The sequence below is a fragment of the Lemur catta genome, chromosome 11, assembly GCF_020740605.2.
Source record: "Lemur catta isolate mLemCat1 chromosome 11, mLemCat1.pri, whole genome shotgun sequence".
In the NCBI taxonomy this organism is placed as follows: domain Eukaryota; kingdom Metazoa; phylum Chordata; class Mammalia; order Primates; family Lemuridae; genus Lemur; species Lemur catta.
In genome coordinates this window covers 1,480,452-1,498,851 of record NC_059138.1, presented here as the reverse complement: position 1 = coordinate 1,498,851, position 18,400 = coordinate 1,480,452, and the positions used below count along the sequence as shown (strand labels likewise).

Here is an 18,400-nt window from a genome sequence, read left to right as displayed (position 1 = left end):
AGTTTTTGATACTGAGATTTACAAAGATGGCATGTGTCACTATAAATTTTAGCTTTTAATACTGGACAAGGATTAAGTTTCTCACCCCACCATTGCTGCAGACAAATTATGTATTCTTGAAGGAGTCACCTAAGGTTTGGATATGTTTTCTCATTTATGAAATGGAGTTGGACTAGATATTTGAAAAGTTTCCAATACCTTTATCTCCTAAATTTTAAATTCTAAAATTTACTGAGACTGTAGAACTTTGGTTTTTAAAAGCTCTTACCTTGATATTAATCACAGCAGCCTACAGTGCAGAAATTTGAGATAAACTATAGAGTGTAGATGGCCAGATATGATTATATTACACGGTTTTTGGTGTGATGCAAACTATCTTCTGCCAGGATGTAAGCATTTTGGAAGTAGAAAAATCTGGTAGCGATCTTTCAGTATTTTTAATACCTTATACCATTTCCAACCTAAATTGTCTTGATGAAATATTGCATAAAAATGTCTTTCAAATATCTTTCAATGCCAGAATTGAAAGGGAACAGGAAAGGTTACAGTAGAAACTATCATCTAAGTTTCCAAAGGATTTTAGCACCTATTAATCTTTTTATTCCTAAACTCTGGATAGCTCATCAATTTGTTTCCACCGTCCATCCTTTTCTCTGTCTACACACACTCCTTAGTGAGTTTATTCTTTCAGTTGAACTAATTTAATACAGGCATTGGTCCTTAGAAATATATTTTTGGATTAATTCCTTTCTATTCTTACAGTTAGGCCCTCAGTACAGTAAGTCCTCACTTAAGCTCATTCCAGTTCCTGGAAACTGCAACTTTAATCAAAACAATGTATAGTGAAACCACTTTTATTGTAGGCTAATTGATATAAACAAGAGTTAAGTTCCTACAGCATATTTCTGGTCTTAAAAACATCACCAAATTTCTAAGTAAAGACCAAAACGCTTCTAATGTTAAACATTGAAATAAATGTGAGCTATACATACATCTAAGAAAGATCAAAACCCAACTTTACAGTGAGTGGCGGTGGTCTTCGTGTGGTGGGTTAAATCTGGGATAAACGTTTGCAAAGCAAAAATTCAGGAGCACCTGCTCCCACCACGCAGGTCCACAACAAAGTGCCCACTGAGCACTCTCGTACTGCATCGTTTATTGTGTATCTGTATGGTTATTGTACACTTACTGGATTATTTGACAATAATTTTGTATTCATTCATTCATTTTCCAACCTGCTTATTCCAGTTCAGGGTCACAGGTGGCCACAGCCCATCCTGGCAGCTCAGCACACGGCAGGAACTGACCCCGGACGTGATGGCCTCCCATCGCAGGGCACATTCAGACACCCGCTCACTCAGACAGGGACAGTCTAGACACGCCAGTGAACCTAGTGTGCACGGCTCTGGGGTGTGGGAGGAAACCCGAGTGCCCAGAGAGAACCCACGCAGACGTGGGGAGAATGTGCAGACCCCACTTGGACAGTGACCTCAGCTGCCAATGTACTTTTTTTTTTCCATCGATGTTATAACGAAACGATGTTGAAAGAAGCAATGTTATTTGAGGATCTGCTGTACTATTTCGCTAGACTACTTGAATAACTTTCTGTTTCTACCCTTTACAGTACATTTTGTACTTTTTTTGTCTTCACAAAATACACCCTTGTCCAAAAACAAAAAGGGCCAGTTCCAAATTCTTCACCAGCTGTGAAGGGAATTGGAATAACTGGAGTACCTTCTGGGTAGAAAGATCCCTGTTAGATACTTTACAAAGGTTGTCTTATTTAACCCCTACGGGAACCTTGCCGAGTCAGTGCCGTACTTGCTTTGCAGATGAGGAAACTGAGATGCCGCTGCGTTGAGTATCTTGCCCAGCAAAGTGGTGCAGCAAGATTAGAACCCAAGTTTGTCCCCTATGCTGTCCCTCTGTGTCTGGGCAGACTGCAGTTAGCAACTTCCTCTGCATTCCAGTTTCTTCATTGTTCCCTTTTTCCCCCAAGTAACAGGCAGGCATAGCATGCTGATATCCTAAGTGCCTTTGCTTTCCACGTAATGTAACATGTTCATTTCCCTCTGTCTACTCTTCAAGTTCCAGTTTAACTGTTACCTCTTTAGGAGATTTTTTTGTTTACAATCTCTGATCTTTTTAGTCTCCGATGTTAGTTTGAAATTTTGTTGTTAGCTTATGTGTAATGTTATATTTAGCAATGGATCATTCTCATTTATACTAACATGTTCTCTGTGAGTCGGTGGTGAGCTGTTTGAGGACAGGGCTGGAGCAAGCTGCAACTGGCTGGAATCCTGCTCCTCCCGAATCAGACTCATGGCTCAGTGCTGCGCTGCAGTGGGCATTTGCGTCGCTTCATCATCAGACTCTTAACACGTGTCTTCCGCGCAAACATCCTGAGAGTTTTATGTACGCTCTGACTTTGACTTTCTGTTGATTATGTTTTCACAGCGGAAGAACAAAGGACTGTGATACACTGTGATGATAGGGTTTGTGAGAGCCAAGCAACTTTTCCTGATTCAGCATGTTAAAAAATAAGGTACACCATCCTTTTTAAAAATGTACACATTATTTTACTTGTGAAATGTATTTTAATTTAGCCATTTGAGAGTATTAAAAATAGCTTGCAAATGTTGCTTCAACCAGGAACTGTCAGCAGGAATGGGAGATGCCCAGTGTGGTGCGGGGGCAGCGGACAGGCAGGTGAGAAAAGCAGTCTTCTGTAGTGCTCACTGCAGGCACCTCCAAGCTGTTTAGCAGTTTTTATTCTGCATAGGAAATGCATTACATTTTCACCAAAAAAGCATACGATGTGCTTAAATGCAAGATGATCCTCAGTATTTGCCTGGAGTCTTAATTATAGTGAAGCAGTGTGGATTTGTTTGGGCATACACAGGTATATAGGTCATAATGAGTTTATTCACATTATAATTAAAGCTTTAGTAATTCAGTGAATATATCTTCCTATGTTTTCAACATAAATGCAAGCGGGTTTGGGCCAACTTAAGTGACAACTGGTCAAGCATTCTAAGTGACAATTGGTCAAGCATTCATTACTAGGAGATTTAGTCTAATGTGCCATCAAGGTTGAGTATTAAAGCCTCAGTTCTCTTCTAAATGATATATTACATAATATTCCTATAAATATGACTTTTTTCCTACTTTTTAGAGTCATTCATCTAAAAAAGATAACTTAGCAGTCACCGCAGTTGCTTTACAAGATCACATTTTACATGATCTTCAACTTCAAAATCTTTCAGTAGCAGATCATTCTCAGACAAAAGTACAAAAGACAGAGAACAGATCCAAAGCTCTAAAAAGAGACGCAAAAGCAATAATAGACACAGGACTTAAGAAAACTACGCAGGGCCCCAGAGTGGAAGATCCAGAAAGAGAGTATGTTCTTGATCCAAAACCACCACCGTTAACTTTAGGTAAGCTAATCTGGTAATTCGACTTCTGGTTTATCACAGCTAATGAATCTGTTGAAATTAATAGTATAATTTTTTATGGTACAGAAATAATTTGTCTTAACTTATAATTATACAAAAAGGTATGTATACACTGAAGTTTAAAAATGATAGGGGACCATTTGAGCTAGAAAATGAAGATAGTAATGATAAGTTAGAACAAGTAAAAACAGAATGAAAGAACTGTCTGTTAATTCACACCAATAGATATAATTGAATAAAGAAATGATGGAAAAGAAAAAACCTTTTAGTAGAATGACAACTAATAAATATATTAGGGTAACAGAAAATCAGCATTTGGCAGACAGCACAGTAATATTCACAATTATTACTGAAGCTGGTCATGGAAAAAGTTGTGGCTTTTGAGGCAGAATATTGATGTGGTCTCACAGTCTCTGCCCACAGGTAGGCATCCTCTGCAGGTACAGTGGTAACACTTGGCAAACAGCACTTCAGCCAGTAGTCCAAGCTATGTCACCAATGATGGCACGTGCCAGCATCATACATCTCCTGGTAAAATGTCCTACATCACCTCTGTAGCATTGTTGCCAAAAACACATTCTGAATTTAATCATGCAGAAACCTCAGACAAACCTGAATGGAAAGACATTTTAGGCTGGGCGCCATGACTCACACCTGTAATCCCAGCACTCTGGGAGGCCGAAGCAGGAGGGTCGCTTGAGGTCAGAAGTTCTGGACCAGCCTCTGCAAGAGTGAGACCCCGTCTCTACTAAAAATAGAAAGAAATTAGCTGGGCATGGTGGTGCACGCCTGTAGTCACAGCTACTGGGGAGGCTGAGGCAGGAGGATCACTTGAGCCCAGAAGTTTGAGGTTGCTGTGAGCTAGGCTGACACCATGGCACTCTAGCCCAGGTGACAGAGTGAGACTCTGTCTCAAAAAAAAAGACATTTTACAGAATTCCTGACTAGTAATCTTCAAAAGTATCAAGTCAAGCAAATCAAAACCTAGAAAATGCCCCAGATTCTAATAGTCATGAGGACATAAGAAGTGTAGACTTAACTGAATGATGCTGGGCTAGATCTCAGTCTGGAAAGAAGGACGCACATGCACCAAAGAACCAAATTCGAATAAATTGTATAGATTGACTGACAGATTACATCAACATTAATTTCCTGGTTTTGATCTTTATACTAGAGTTATGAAAAATGTTAACATTTGGGGTTAAGGGTATATGAGAATTCTTTATACTGTTTTTACAACCTTTTGTACGTCTGAAATTATTTTAAACTGAGAAGTTAAAAATAAAGATTTTTAAATGATGATGGACATGGAGAACAGGTTTGGTGGGGGACGTGTCCTAGTGCCTTAAGTCACACAAGGCAGAGGGGACCTACTCCCACAGCAATGCCCAGGGGCGATGTTTTATATTATTTGCCTCTTAACTTCTGCTGACAACACTAGTTGTCTAGAAAGTGGCGTGGCTCGAGAACATGCTGAGGCTTGGAATAATGTTACACAGACACTTAGTGAGTATCTTCTATTGTGCATATATAGTTTATGTAGATGATCAAATAGCTTCATCATAATCAATCTTAAAAATTGTATCAGGAAAGATTTAAATTTGACATCAGGAAGAACATCCTAATTTGAAAAATAAGTGAGGTTATTAAGGAGAGTAAATGACCTCTTTATCAAAAAAATCTTTATAATGCATATTATTTACTAATGAGGTTGAACCATATACTCTTATCTATACATAATATTCCACTTGGATTTTCTGTCTTTTCTTGCTGATTTACTAGAGTTCTTTGTGTGTTATACATGTTAATCTTTTGTGGATTTAGCCACTGAAAATACCTTTTGTCCTGTCATCATCTTTTAACTTTTATCCGTCATTTTATATTGAATAAAATTTTCATTCTGATTAATGTTAAATCCATTGGTTTTTCACTTTATTGCTGTATTTTGGGAGATTGAAGAAATCTTTCACCAATCTGAGATTGCAAAGATTTTCCTACATTTTCTTTATTTACCTTTATACTCTACTTTTCACATTTAGATCTCACACAGTTTACTTTGCTTATGACATTGGGAAAATTGATGGGTACAGAAGTTGTTAGATTCTTCCTTTGGGGACTTCTGCTTCTATGTCAGTATCTCACTGTTTTACTTAGTATGGTTTTGTAGTGTGTCTTAACGGCTGGTAGGAAAAGACCCTTTTCTCCTTTTTTCCCCTAAAATTCCTTTACTTTCTACATAAAATTCTGATGGAAACTTTTTTAATTGTATTTATAGATTAGAGTAAATAACATTTGCAGTGTTAATCTGACCCACAGAAATGGTGGTATCTCATGCCATTCAGGTCTCCTCTTCTCCAACTCTTAGAGATTTTCTAAGTAAGTCATTCGCTCTCTGCAGTGATCATTACTGACTCTTCCCTTCCATTTTTATGTCCCTTCTTTTTTCCCCCTTTGTCTTTTCTGATCTCCTGAACTGTGGTGAATACAAGTAGTATCACCGGGCACTTCTGTCGTGGTATTGAGCCTAACACTTACCATTTCTCCAGTTATATGATGTTTGCTCTTTATTGTTCTGTTCTGTTTTGCTTGTTTGTTGGCCTTTACCTAATTACGGAATTTCCCATTTAACAAGTTTCCAGAGTTTTTTAAAATCCGAAATAGTACTAATTAGATGCTTTTTTTCCTTGCAGCTGTTGAGATGGTCGTGCTTGTGTTTCTCCTTGGCTTATCTGTGCAGTGAGTGACAGGGCAGCCTCTCTGACGCTGTAGCTTCCTCATACACCTTCAACAAACTGCCTCGATCATGGGGTTTTTCAAATCCATTGTTGGGTTTGACAACTAAACTTGCTCAGGACGTTACACCTTTAGCCACAGCTCTGGTCCGTGCTTGTGCTTCTACCGTCCTTGTCTGGTTTTATTACCAAGGTCATATGAGCTTCAGAAAATAATTCGGGCAGCTTTCCCCCTTTTTTCAATATTCTGGATAGCATAGAAAAAAGGCTAATATGTTCCTTAAAAGTCTAGGATAACGCACTTGTAAAATCCTCTGGGCCTGAGGCTCCTTTTTTGTTTTAAGTGAGGCGAGGAAAGGTGACCGGTGTAGCTGCGCTTGGCTGCGCATCGAGAGCAATCCACTTACGGTTAAGCGATGTAAACCTTAAAGACATGTGTTGTTTGTCACAGTTCTGCTTCAGCAGCTTGTCAGTGCTGCCAGGACCAGCCTCTCTGCAGCTCTGCTATCCTGAGGTGATGGCACCATGTGTGGAAACAGGAGGGCTGCGCAGTTCCAGGTTCAGGTCCCCAACGACAAGGGACAAACTGGAAAGGCAGGGGAGGAAGTTTTTACAGACGCTCCCCAACAGACTTTTCCTTACATTCCACCTGAAATGGGTCACATGCCCCTTGATAGTCTAAACATTGGCAAAGGATAACAGGATTGCCGTGAGTGACATCCTAGATCAGTCAGGATTCGTCCTCGGCCTGGGCCGCTTCTGCCCAGCACAGCGAGGAAGGAGGGCTGTGGCTCCCACCAGCGCTGGAGGGCAATTCAGGTTTTCTGTTTCTTCTTGTGACAGTTTCAATATTTGTATATTTTCTCAGAAGTATATTAATCTCATCTAGATTTCCAGATGTATTTTGAATGTATTCATAGTTATAAACATTGTATAATTTTAAATTTTTATTTATGATTATTTCTTTTTGTTCTATATTTTGTTTACATTTTCCTTTTTATCTTGACCAGTTTTGTCAAAAATGTCTCTTTTGAGAAAAACTAATGTTGGTGCCTATCTGGTGTTGGTTTTGGTTTCCTTTTTGCTTCTATTTTCTTGATATTTCTGCCCTGATCTTTGTTATTTCCTTTTTGTTTCTTTAGATTTGCTGTTTTTTCTCTTTTTCTAGTGTCTTGAGTTAAACACTTAGTTCATTTGTGTCTAGGCTTCCTTGTTTTCTGATAGCTGTGTCCAGAGCTGTACGTTGCCCACAAACTGCCGTCTCAGCTGTCCCACAGATTGGCCTTGACAGCCACTCAGCTCATGGTACCGTACTTCTTGGTTTTCTTTTTGGTTTTTTATTTAACCTAAGTTATTAAGCCATGATATTTTACTTTTCAGGGACAGGTTGTTGTTTGGGAGTTACTTTTAAAGTTTTGCTTTTGTTATTGCTATTTTAAAATACATTTTTTATCTTGAAATAATTTTAGATTTACAGAAAAGTTACAAAGGTAGTACAGAGTTCTTGTATACCATTTCCCATAATGTTCACATTTTACATCAGCGTGGTATTCTTTTCAAAATTAGAAACGAACATTGGTACATTACTGTTAACTCACTAGACTCCAGACGTCGTTTGGATTCCACTTTTCCCACTTACCGCCCTTCTATTCCAAAAGCCGATGCAGGGTAACGTTGCCCATGGCTGTCATCTTTCCTCTGGCCTGTGACAGTTTCTCAGTCCTTCCTTGTTTTCACAGCCTAGACCATTTTGAGGCACGCTGGCCAGGTATTCATAGACTGTCCTTCAGTTTGGGTTTGCCTGATGTCTTTGTCACGATGGGGCTGGGATCACGGGTTGATGGGAGGAGCGCCGTGCCCTGCCCATCCGCCTACCAGGGTGCATGAGGGCACCGCGTCTGTCGCTGCCGACGGCTTGGTTAAGGGCGTGTCTGCCAGCTTTCTCCACTGAAAAGTATAAATTTCCCTTTCCAGACTCTGTTCTTTGGAAGTGAGGCACTAAATCTAGCCCACATTCAGGCAATGGGGTGGGAGGATTGAGTTCCACCTCCGGGATGGGGGTTAATATCTACGTACATCACACACAGAATTATTCTATAAGGAAACTCTTCTCCCCATTTATCTAATGTATTCGATCATCTATATCAGCACAACTCATGTACGTTTATCTTATACTTTGGCGTATGGCTCGGTACTGCTGCTCCCCTTGTCACATCTTTGGCCACAGACTCTTTGAGGTTGGTCCTCGTCCTTTGCATTTTTTAGGACTTCCTTCCTTTGTGCTACCACAAGACACTGGACACTTATCCTGTGTCTTCCCTAACCCAGCCCCAGAATCAGCCATTTCTCCGAGGAGCCCTGTTCCTTTCACTGAAGACTAGGATTTGGAAACCAAGATCTGGGGCTAGGTGTGCTGTTGATTTTAAACACTGTTGCATGTGGTCGGAAGGCACAGCAGTTTGGTGAGACCTGTCGGTAGAATTATTTATCTCTTGTCCTTCCAGTTCTCGGGTCTCCATTACTTATAAACATGCTCCAGTCCGGGTGTGCATGACGGGAGGTGTGGATGCCTCAGACTGAAGCAGAGCCGGGCTGTGTTGCCAGCACCCAGGAAGCCACCCGAGTCTCGGGGCAGAGTGGCACCCGCCACCTCACTCCTGGCCAGGCTGGCTGCTCCCGCCCGCGCCTGCGCTGCCTCTGCAGCCTGTCTGCCCTCCACGTGCTCTGTCCCCCGGCCGCGGTCACACCTCGCCCTCCTCTTCCCCAGCTGATCTCTCCTCCCTTCAGGGCACATCTCACCTCTGACGCAGCCTTCCCTCAGGGGTCATCTCCTCACGACATTCCCCCAAGTGGTGACTGTTCCTGTCAGAGTGATGCACGTGCACAGTTTTAGAAGAGAAAGGGCTCTACGAGGACTGAACAAAAACACAGCGTGCCTGCCCCTTCCGTGTCATTGCTCTGAGGCAGCCATTTTCAGATCCTTTAGTTCTTTCTCTGGTACCATCCTTCATATTTCTAAATAACACGCTCGTGCCGTTGTTTTACTTTTCAGCTCTGGACATTATCTTTTTGGCTTCTCGCTGTGGAAGGTGAAGACTCAGCATTTGATATTTTCACCCACATACCATTTTCCCACCCCCACCCCCAAACGTTCCATCATCATCTTCATAACTTGTGGTTAGATTAATAATATTTGGTGTTTACGCCGTTATAAGTATGTGAATGTCATTCACAGCCAAGCAATGTGGTGTTCTATAGTACAGTTTCCTTCTCATAATTTTTTAAGTTTTCCCTGCAGTCGTCTTACTTGTGCGTGTGTGTGTTTTGTCATCCCTCGTCACTAACCCACCCGTGAGACCTCCAGGAGCACGTCCTCTCCACACGTTAAAATGCATTTGGTGTATTTTATCAGTGTCTTCCCGGGGACAGTCCTAGAGTCCTCCCTGCTCTGCTGCCCCGCAGGGCTGATGCAGCCCCTTCCAGCACCTCCCGGGTTCCCTCTGACCCTCCTTCCCTCCCTCCCGGCCCCCGGGGCACCTGCCTTCTCCGTTTACTCCCTCACCGTGGGAAGGTCCTCCTCCGGCGGCTTCCTGAGAGAGCGTGCACGGAGATCACCGCAGCTCATACACAGAAAGATATTCATATTCTATTCTCATATTTGATTGATAGCTAATAAGAAATTTCAATATGGAAATCTTTTTTTCCTCAGAATTCTGTAAGAATTATATTTTCGTGTCTGTATTGCTACAGATAAGTCTAATGCTGTTCTGATTCCTGGTCCTTTGTTGAGACCTGTGTTTTTAGGATCTGCCTTTTGCCTCTGAAATTTTCACAATGACGGGGCCTGGTGTGACTCTCATATTCTGGGGACTTGCTGGACCCTCTTAAACCAGAAACTCATGTCCTTTGCTTTGGGAGATGTTTTAGACTATTTTTAAAAAAATTTTTACTCACCATTTTCTTTCTCTGTTTTCTTTCTGGAATGCCTGTTTTTCAGATGTCATACTCCCTTACATTTTCTTATTTTCTGTCTCCTGCTATATCTGTTTTTTCTACTTTCTAAGAGATAATATAGTCATGAACCACATAGCCACGTTTTGGTCAACGATGGACCACATATACCACAGTGATCCTGTAAGATTGTAGTGGAGCTGAAAAATTCCTGTCACCTAGTGACATCTCAATGGTCTTGACCCTGTGCAGGCGTGGGCTGATCTGCGTGTGTCTTAGTGTTTTGTTTTATTTTTTGAGACAGGGTCTTACTCTGCCACCTGGGCTAGTGTGCAGTGGCATCATCATAGCTCTCTGCAACCTCAAACTCCTGGGCTCAGGCGATCCTCCTGCCTCAGCCTCCCGAGTAGCTGGGACTACAGGCAGGCACCACAATGCCCAGCTAATTTTTCGGGTTTTTGTAGAGATGGGGTCTCACTATTTTGCTCAGGCTCGTCTCAAACTCCTGGCTCAAGCAGTCTTCCCACCTCAGCCTCCCAAAGTGCTGGGATTACAGGCATGAGCCACTGTGCCCAGCCTGTGTCTTAGTTTTTAATTAAAAAAAAAAGTTTAAAAAGTAAAAGAAAAAAATGTTTTTAAATAGAAAAAAGCTTACAGAATAAGGACATAAAGAAAGAATATATTTTGTATAGCTGTATAACATGTTTGTGTCTTAAGCTAAGTGTTGTTACAAAGGAGTCAAAAAGTTTAAAAAAATTAAAAAGTTTACAAAGTCAGAAAGTTAAATAAGCTAAGGTTAATTTATTCTTGAAGAAAGAAAAAAACTTTTTGTAAATTTAGTGTAGTCTAAGTGTCCAATGTTTATAAACCGTGCAGTGGTGGACAGTGATGTCCTCCTAGTCCCTCACACTCACTCACCACCCACTGACTCACCCAGAGCAACTTCCCATCCTGTGAGCTCCATTCATGGTAAGCGCCTGCACAGGTATACCATTATTTATCTTTTATATTATCTTTTTACTGTACCTTGTCTGAGTTTAGATACACAAATACCACCGTGTTACTGTTGCCTGACAGTGTGGTAATACGGTGCGCAGGTCTGTAGCGGGGAGCTTTGGTGTGTAGTTGGCTAACCGCAGGTGTGTGAAGTGTGCTGTAGGACGTTCGCCCGACAACAGACACCCGTACATGCATTTCTCAGAACACGCCCTGTCACTAAGCAACACGTGACTATTTTAGCTTTCTCTTCCAGCCTTTCAGTTGACATCCACATTTCTGCTATAAAATTTTCTACTCCCAAGAGCCCTTTCTACTACACCATTTTATGTAAGGGACTTATGCATCTATGATTTCGGTATCTGAGAGGGGTCCTGGAGCCTATTCCTGGTAGATACCAAGGGACGACTTACATTATGAAATAAAGTGGGTGACATAAATGTATTGCTTTAATATTTGTTTGCAATAATGTCATTAAAATTATAGGTGGGCACCACATTCTAAAATACGTCCTAACCCACACTCTGCGTCGTCTTACCTTCAGCACAGAAGCTGGGCCTCTTTGAGCCTCCCCCATTGCCACTGTCCTCAGACGGGTGGGAGAAAGTGAAGCAGAGGTCCGTCCTGCAAGGAGATTCCATGCAGCCATGCCCGATATGTAAAGAAGAGTTTCGCCTCCGTCCCCAGGTGCGGAGCTGGAGGGTTGGAGAGAGCCCGGTGGGGCTGTTTCCTGGTAACGAGACAGTGGGTTGGAGCTTAAGATGCCAGGCTTCCTTTTTGCAGTTTCAGCCGCCTCTGTGAGCCTCAAATACTAACATTTTCTTTTCCATTAAATTAAGTATGTGTGTGAGAAGGAGCTAAACACTCTCATTAAACAGTTTTGTTTATTTACTGAATGATAGTAATTCTCAAGTGCTAATGCGTTTATACAGAGGAATGCTTCCATTCCACTGGTCCTGTGCAGCTGAAAGCCAGTGGATGGGAGGATGCTGTGCAGAAAGGATGAAAGCAAAAGGAATTTTTAAGTTGTTTTGTGAATTGAGTCATAAAAGAAAAGAAAAAACTGTGCTTGAATATCTCCAGAGAATTCGTGGGAGAATCTTTAAGAAAACTAAAATCTTTTAATCTTTATTCATGAAACTTTACCAGAGTAAGATTGATATTACCCTGGGTTTACAGATGATATGTAATCTATAGCATAGGTTTTCGCTGTGCATATTTTGTCTGCCTAACTAAACTGTTATCTCCTGGAAGTTCGGGACACTTATATTCCCAGAGTTTTGTGTGTGAGAGATAATGGTTCCCGACAGCGATCTCCCGTGATACATAGCACGATGCTTCCTACACAGTGGCACTCAGAGACGAGCTGAGAAAACACAGGAAATATAGTTAAACCCAGGCTTGAATTCATAGTTTAGGAACCCCGGCTTTCCTTCCTACCCTGGTACGTGAATTCTAAAACCCAATTTGTTTCAGTAAGTTTCATCATCAAAAAGTTCACAATATTTAAACTTTTGTTCTTTGCAGTTTGAATTCACAATTTATTTTAACACATTGACTGCCACACCAGAAAAAAAATATTTTTTCCGTGGGGCCACAGTGTTTTATTACGAAAATAGACTAAAAACTTTGAAAACAAAACAGTCCTTTCTAATTTAATGAAAAATTTGTTATTTTTTATTGTTTTCTGTGCATGAGTTATATACAACTTGAAAAATAGTTCACTCAGCTCCCAAGATGAAGAGACCTGTGAGTTACATATGCTTCACGAGGCCCAGGGCTCAAAACTAGTGTGAGTTAAATACAACTCATGTGGCAGTTAATGTGTTAATCATACTTGCTATATTCCAGTTCTGTATCAGGACCTGTCTTACATATGTGAAAGTTGGATATTTTGGAAAAGATTTTAGCCCTTAAACCATAGAATTACCACTTAGGATAATTTAGTACTTTGGTGTAGCAAAAGTATTAATAGAGCCACAAGGAATCTTTCTGGCCTCAGCAACCTATTTCTTAATTACACTTTACATATTTAGCCTGATGGTTTGTGTGAAGAATGAAAACTTGGAGTTGAATATCTTGGGCAATCAGGGTGCATCCTGCCCAGTATTTCTTTCATTCTGTTTTTTATAAATTTCTCACTAAATTCTATTATTTTTTGTTTTTTTATAGATATAGATACTATTCTATTTATTTTGCATTTCTAGTTATTTCCATAATTAGATTTTTCCTTAGTCATAAACAATAATAGGCATTTCCCCAGCATTTAATGATTTCAGAGGGCCTTCAGTTAATTTCACATCTCTGAGGCAGGATTATACCTATTTAACAGATGAGGAAATAAGCAAACATTCAAGTGATCCATAGTAGGTCAACTCAGAAATTATGGCAGAGTCTAGTTGGAATTAATCTGAACTTCTGTGACATTTTTAGTGTATTTACCACCACTTAATCATTTATTTTTGTTATATCAAGGAGTATTTGCCAATAAATATTTATGAACATTTAAAAGTAAAATATTTTAAATATACAGAAGTATAATGTGGTTCAATATAGACTGAATATCTGTAGATGAAACACTTTGAAAGATTATAAAGAGTAAATAATTAAGCACACAATGTTGCTGTTAGATTGAATGGTGATAACAGAAAAGGATCCATATTACTGAGTTTATCCAATTTAGATTTATTGTTGGCAAGTTTCAAGAAAAGGTTTTAGAACTGAGTCCTATTCCAATTATTTCTTCCTTTATTTCCATTTAAGAAGAAGAGTATAGACAGAATGAAGGCAGGTGAGTTGGTCACTCTAAAAACTGGAAAGTTTTCCCCAAATCAGGCAGCCTAGTGGTCTGTGATTGAAATCTCACTTAACTTCTCTTGCTGAGGAAAAGCCCTGCTGCTGCAAGCCCCCTTCAGTGGGGCGTGGGGCTCAGGGCGTGGTGGGACTCTGAGTGTCCAGCCCAGGGTGGGAGCCCTGGCCCCACCCCTTCCTGGCCTCCTGTTACCTGCCAGCCACCTGTTTCTGGCTTCAGTCTAAGCTGCTCTCCTTTGCTTCTGTCTTTTGTCATGGCCTGGGGAGTTTGGATCACAGAAAGGTGACATTTTCTTGTGCGGATACTTTCCTTGTATCTGGAAAAGAAAAAATGACTCATATCTCCATGATTTCTCACTGTCTAAATCTAAGACTGTCAAAATCATATCTCAATAAAGCTGTGATTTTAAAAAAATTAGGAGTGTCATTTAGTTGAACAAAGACCTTACAAAAACGGTATTTACTTAGCATTTCTCTGCTCCTTCTCCCACCAGCCCACACGGTACGGGACCGATCCTCCCCCTTGCTCACCCCCTGTGGCTTGCATGCTCTCTAAGATCTACTGGGAAATACAACTCTGTCATAATTATTTGACTTTTACATTCACACTCATTTTAATAGCTTAATATCAAACTTCATGTGTGTGTCTGATGTTTCAGATTGTTGTTAATTTTTCTTGTGCTATGCTAAACTTAAAGACTAAATAGTATAAATATCAAAGTTATTAAGTTGCTTTTTTAATTTTTCAAATAATACAGCTTACCTTTTAAGCATTCAGAATTTTTCTTTTAATTAATACATTTATGCTGCTTCTCTTTTATTAAACTTCAAACATCCTTCTGTTTACTTGTGAACAGGTGCTGCTTTCATGTTCCCATGTGTTTCACAGAGTGAGTAAATCCTGCCCCCTCCCATGATCAAGTGCGCAGTGTATCATTCTTGTAGCTCGGAGAAACCGTACTCATTTTAAAGTCTCCTAAAAAGAGCCATTTGTTTTATTCATAATCACCATTTATAGTTAGAAACATGACTGTAGGCTATAGTACAATTCATCCTGTTTTGAAAATCATGAATTTTATGTGACAAAAGAACCACAAATGTTTGTATAACAGATTGTTGTTAGTGCACATCAAAGGGAGTGATAGCTTAATTCATATGCGCTATCTTTGTGTTGGTCTTACACACAAGCATGACTTACCTTTACACTAGTTGATTTTCAAAAGTTTTTGATGTCTGTGCATGTATATTCTTGTAAAAAAATCATTTTTAGAACAGGTTTCATGAGGAAGGTGTTAACATCTGATGAAACTTCTTCACTTTATAATCTAAATTGGATTAAGTCTCAGAATTATGAGAGGAAAGAACACTATAATTACATTAGAAGTAAAAATGTTTAAAAGTAATTACTAGTAAAATTTTAAGTGAAATGTTTTTCCTCAGGCATGCCTTCAGGCCTTTGAAAAGTTCGCAAATAAGAAAACCTGTCCTCTCTGCAGGAAGAGCCAGTATCAGACCCGAGTGATACGCGACGGGGCCCACCTGTTCCGAATAAAGTGCGCAACGAGGTGCGAAGGGGCCCAGTCCCCCCGGGATGCCAGCGCCCGTGCCGCGTGAGGTGGACCTGTGGCCACCACGCCCGCTAACTAACTGGGGAAGATACAGGGATTCTCCCTTTTCTAGGCCACTGTCATCTCCCCGGGGCCTCAGACAGCACAGGGCTCACAGCATGTACAGAAATATTTGTCCACCTGGAGTCATCCAGAGTGAATCCTTGTCAAACCTGTGTTTCAGAATCCAAGCCCACTGGAGAGGGCACGTCGTTCGAAAGTGGTACAGAAACCTGAGGAAAACAGTACCTCCCAGCGATGCCAAACTACGGAAAAAATTCTATGAAAAAAAGGTAGGTGTAGAACATTAATTCTTCAGATACAGTCTCTACATGCAGGGGACTCATTTGGGGTCGACAGGGCTGACAGAGGCACTAAAACTTCAGAGTTTCACTTTGAAGACTTACTTCATTTTTAGGCCTTTTTTTTTAGTGGTTGAGATGCTGCTAAAAATCCTCTTCAGTTTAAACTGGTTTTCCAACCTAGATGGTAAAATACTTCTAGATTTTCTTCTCTAGTTAAATCACAAAATTTATAAAATTAGAATAGGTTAAATTCAAAGCAACTTTTGCTTGGCCATTTCATGCCAGTTGTTTAAATAAACCAATCTCTTCACATGAAACAACGGAAACAAGCTAAGTGTCCCACACCCCAGACCTGCACGTAAGCGAAGAGAGCAGGCGTGCCGCGTGGCGCTGGTGGAAGTGGAAGCAAACGGCAGAAACACAAGGCTGCCCCACACCGCGTTCCCCGGGCCTCGTGGGATCCTGCTGTAGAAACAAAGAACTTCCATTTGTGTGCTTTCCTTTAACCACTTTTTGTCTTCTATTTTTACTTTTTTGGGCTTATTTGACAGTTCTCCAGTCCTGTACCCCATAAAAAAAAGGACAGGCATGGTGGAGTGGGAGGAGCAGCCAGGCCAGGGTGGGTCCCAGTTCTGTCCCCACCAGCCTTGAGGCTGCAGGTAGATGGCAGGGGCCATTGCTCCGAGGCCTGTCCCCTCAGCATCATCCCTACCTTGCAGAGCCGGTCTAAGAATAGATGTAGCATTTATAAAGGCCTAGCACACAGTAGGCACTGGCAAATTTACATATATAGTAAATATTAATACATCGTTCCAGTTCATCTTTATGTAAATTGTTACAGACTTAGTGATACTCTGTGTTTTGTGTGTGTGTGTTTATAACAGCACTGTGGTGTCCTGACGCAATGTTAGCTTCAGATCACTAAGAGAAAACTCCTCAGTCACAGTGTCCTGTGACCATATTTTTAGAAGCATTATTTATGTAATTATTTAGATCTTTTCTAAACTTGGTTGTTTTAGCCTGCCCTCCCATTTGGAATAGTGAGTGAGAGAAAGTTACCCTTCACAGTGTAAAGTCAGCCCCACTCTGCTCTGTGGACGCAGGGTTCTGCTCACCACGGCCACGGGGCTGCCGCGGCGCCGATCTCTGCCCTCACGGGTGCCCACTCACCTTTGCCACCTGCACGCGCCTGGGGAGAGGAGACTTCTGTACAGTGTCCCAGAACTCCCCAGGAGCCCTAAAAGGAAATGGTTTGGGGCTTGACTATAAAGCAGTATGATTTTTTTTCCTAACAACCCTTCTTGTCCCAAGTAGTGTAGTTATAAGTATGTGCAAAAGAAACAACAGTGCTTACTGTGATGTCACTATGCCTCAGATTTAATCAAGAGAATATATTTGATTTGCTTCCAGAAGTAGGACAACTTTAACTGCAATATCAATATGTGAGCAAAGGACCTTTGTCTCAGAGACAAACAAGTTGAACCAGTGGGGTGGAGAGTACGAATTGCCGCTGTGGCTTGGGAAGCCAGCAGTGCTGTCCCTGCCCTGGCGTGGGAGTGGCACCCTCTGGTGGGGAGCAGGGGGAGGCTACAGGCCGGGGAGAGTTCTCTGCGTCACTCATGTTCCTTGGAATTGGGGAGCATAGGACAGTCAGGGAGAGGGGACAGAGCCGTGGCAGAAGACACCCTCCTGTTTCTGCGTACAGGTGGTCCTGTGGAAACCACCTCTCAGCGCTGCCCATTGATTCTTCTCCAAACACCCCCATATTAAAGAAGAAACAACAATCAGCTAAAAGTCCTGATAGTTTACTGGATAAAAAGAATATATGCCACCTTCCTTTTTCCTTGGACAGGACCCATTCCTCTTTTACCGTTTAGAGAGCAGTGTGCTGACTTCCTTTCCAGCTCTCTGCTCGCCGTGTTTGTTATCTAGTCCTTACTCCTGGGCAAGTAACAGCGTCAGCCTAGCTGGTCCTCACGCTCCCTCCAGTAAACACGCCGCTCCGCCAGGTTATCCTGTTCTAACAAAGTCAGAGATGGATAAGCGCTGGTGCTGTAGTTCCTTCTCATTTCAGTAAATGACTGTCGTCCACCATTGTTTTCATTCTCCTTTTATATTCTTTCCATGCTTTTTATGTTCAGTAGTGTAACATCAGTCTTACTCTCTGAGCTATTCTTAGTAACTTCTAATATTTAGTAATAGTGTATTGGCTCTCAAATCAGAAATCATTGTTTTCTCTTAAAATTTTTTAATGACAGATTTAATAGTCATTTCACCTCATGTGCATAAATATTTTTTTCATGAGCACACATCGTCTCATAATGCTATGCTTTGCTTTCACATAAAGCAGTCAGGAGACGCATTTGATTGCTTGGCTACACTATCATCTGCGATTCTGTGGCACACGAGAGGTTCTCTCACATACTGGTTTTCTACTCTGTAAAAGATCCAATATTGACAGGATTATTTTGAGAACCCAGAAATGTTACAGACTAGGAAGGTTTTGAGTCTGCAGGCAGCAGCTGAGAGCGCTGTGGTGT

The 18,400-nt window shown here is 41.2% G+C and overlaps 1 protein-coding gene and 2 long non-coding RNA genes across 5 annotated transcripts in view; 1 reads left to right on the top strand and 2 right to left on the bottom strand.

Annotated features, from left to right (window-relative positions):
* The window catches only part of RNF32 (ring finger protein 32), a 38,090-nt gene that overhangs the window by 954 nt on the left and 18,736 nt on the right, over positions 1-18,400 (top strand). Inside the window, exons 2-8 of one of the 2 annotated variants that reach the window (XM_045564607.1) lie at positions 2,458-2,545; positions 3,176-3,440; positions 11,682-11,824; positions 14,806-14,838; positions 15,389-15,513; positions 15,740-15,848; positions 16,191-16,631. In XM_045564607.1, the coding sequence (XP_045420563.1) occupies positions 2,531-2,545; positions 3,176-3,440; positions 11,682-11,824; positions 14,806-14,838; positions 15,389-15,513; positions 15,740-15,848; positions 16,191-16,331 (831 nt within the window). In that variant the 5' untranslated portion in view covers positions 2,458-2,530 and the 3' untranslated portion in view covers positions 16,332-16,631. Of the gene's footprint in view, positions 1-2,457; positions 2,546-3,175; positions 3,441-11,681; positions 11,825-14,805; positions 14,839-15,388; positions 15,514-15,739; positions 15,849-16,190; positions 16,632-18,400 lie in introns of those variants that run through there. The other variant, XM_045564606.1, reaches the window with a different exon arrangement.
* On the bottom strand, positions 839-14,696 carry LOC123647275. The gene is made up of 3 exons (XR_006738176.1): positions 14,142-14,696; positions 11,676-11,867; positions 839-2,774 (listed from the first exon to the last, which is right to left on the bottom strand). It is a non-coding gene; the product is annotated as an uncharacterized LOC123647275 (long non-coding RNA).
* LOC123647276 lies at positions 14,729-17,772 on the bottom strand. Of its 2 annotated transcripts, none has more exons than XR_006738177.1 (3): positions 17,731-17,772; positions 15,147-16,322; positions 14,729-14,924 (listed from the first exon to the last, which is right to left on the bottom strand). It is a non-coding gene; the product is annotated as an uncharacterized LOC123647276 (long non-coding RNA). The 2 variants fall into 2 exon arrangements; XR_006738178.1 differs by lacking the exon at positions 17,731-17,772 and having other exon boundaries at positions 15,147-15,835; positions 15,963-16,859.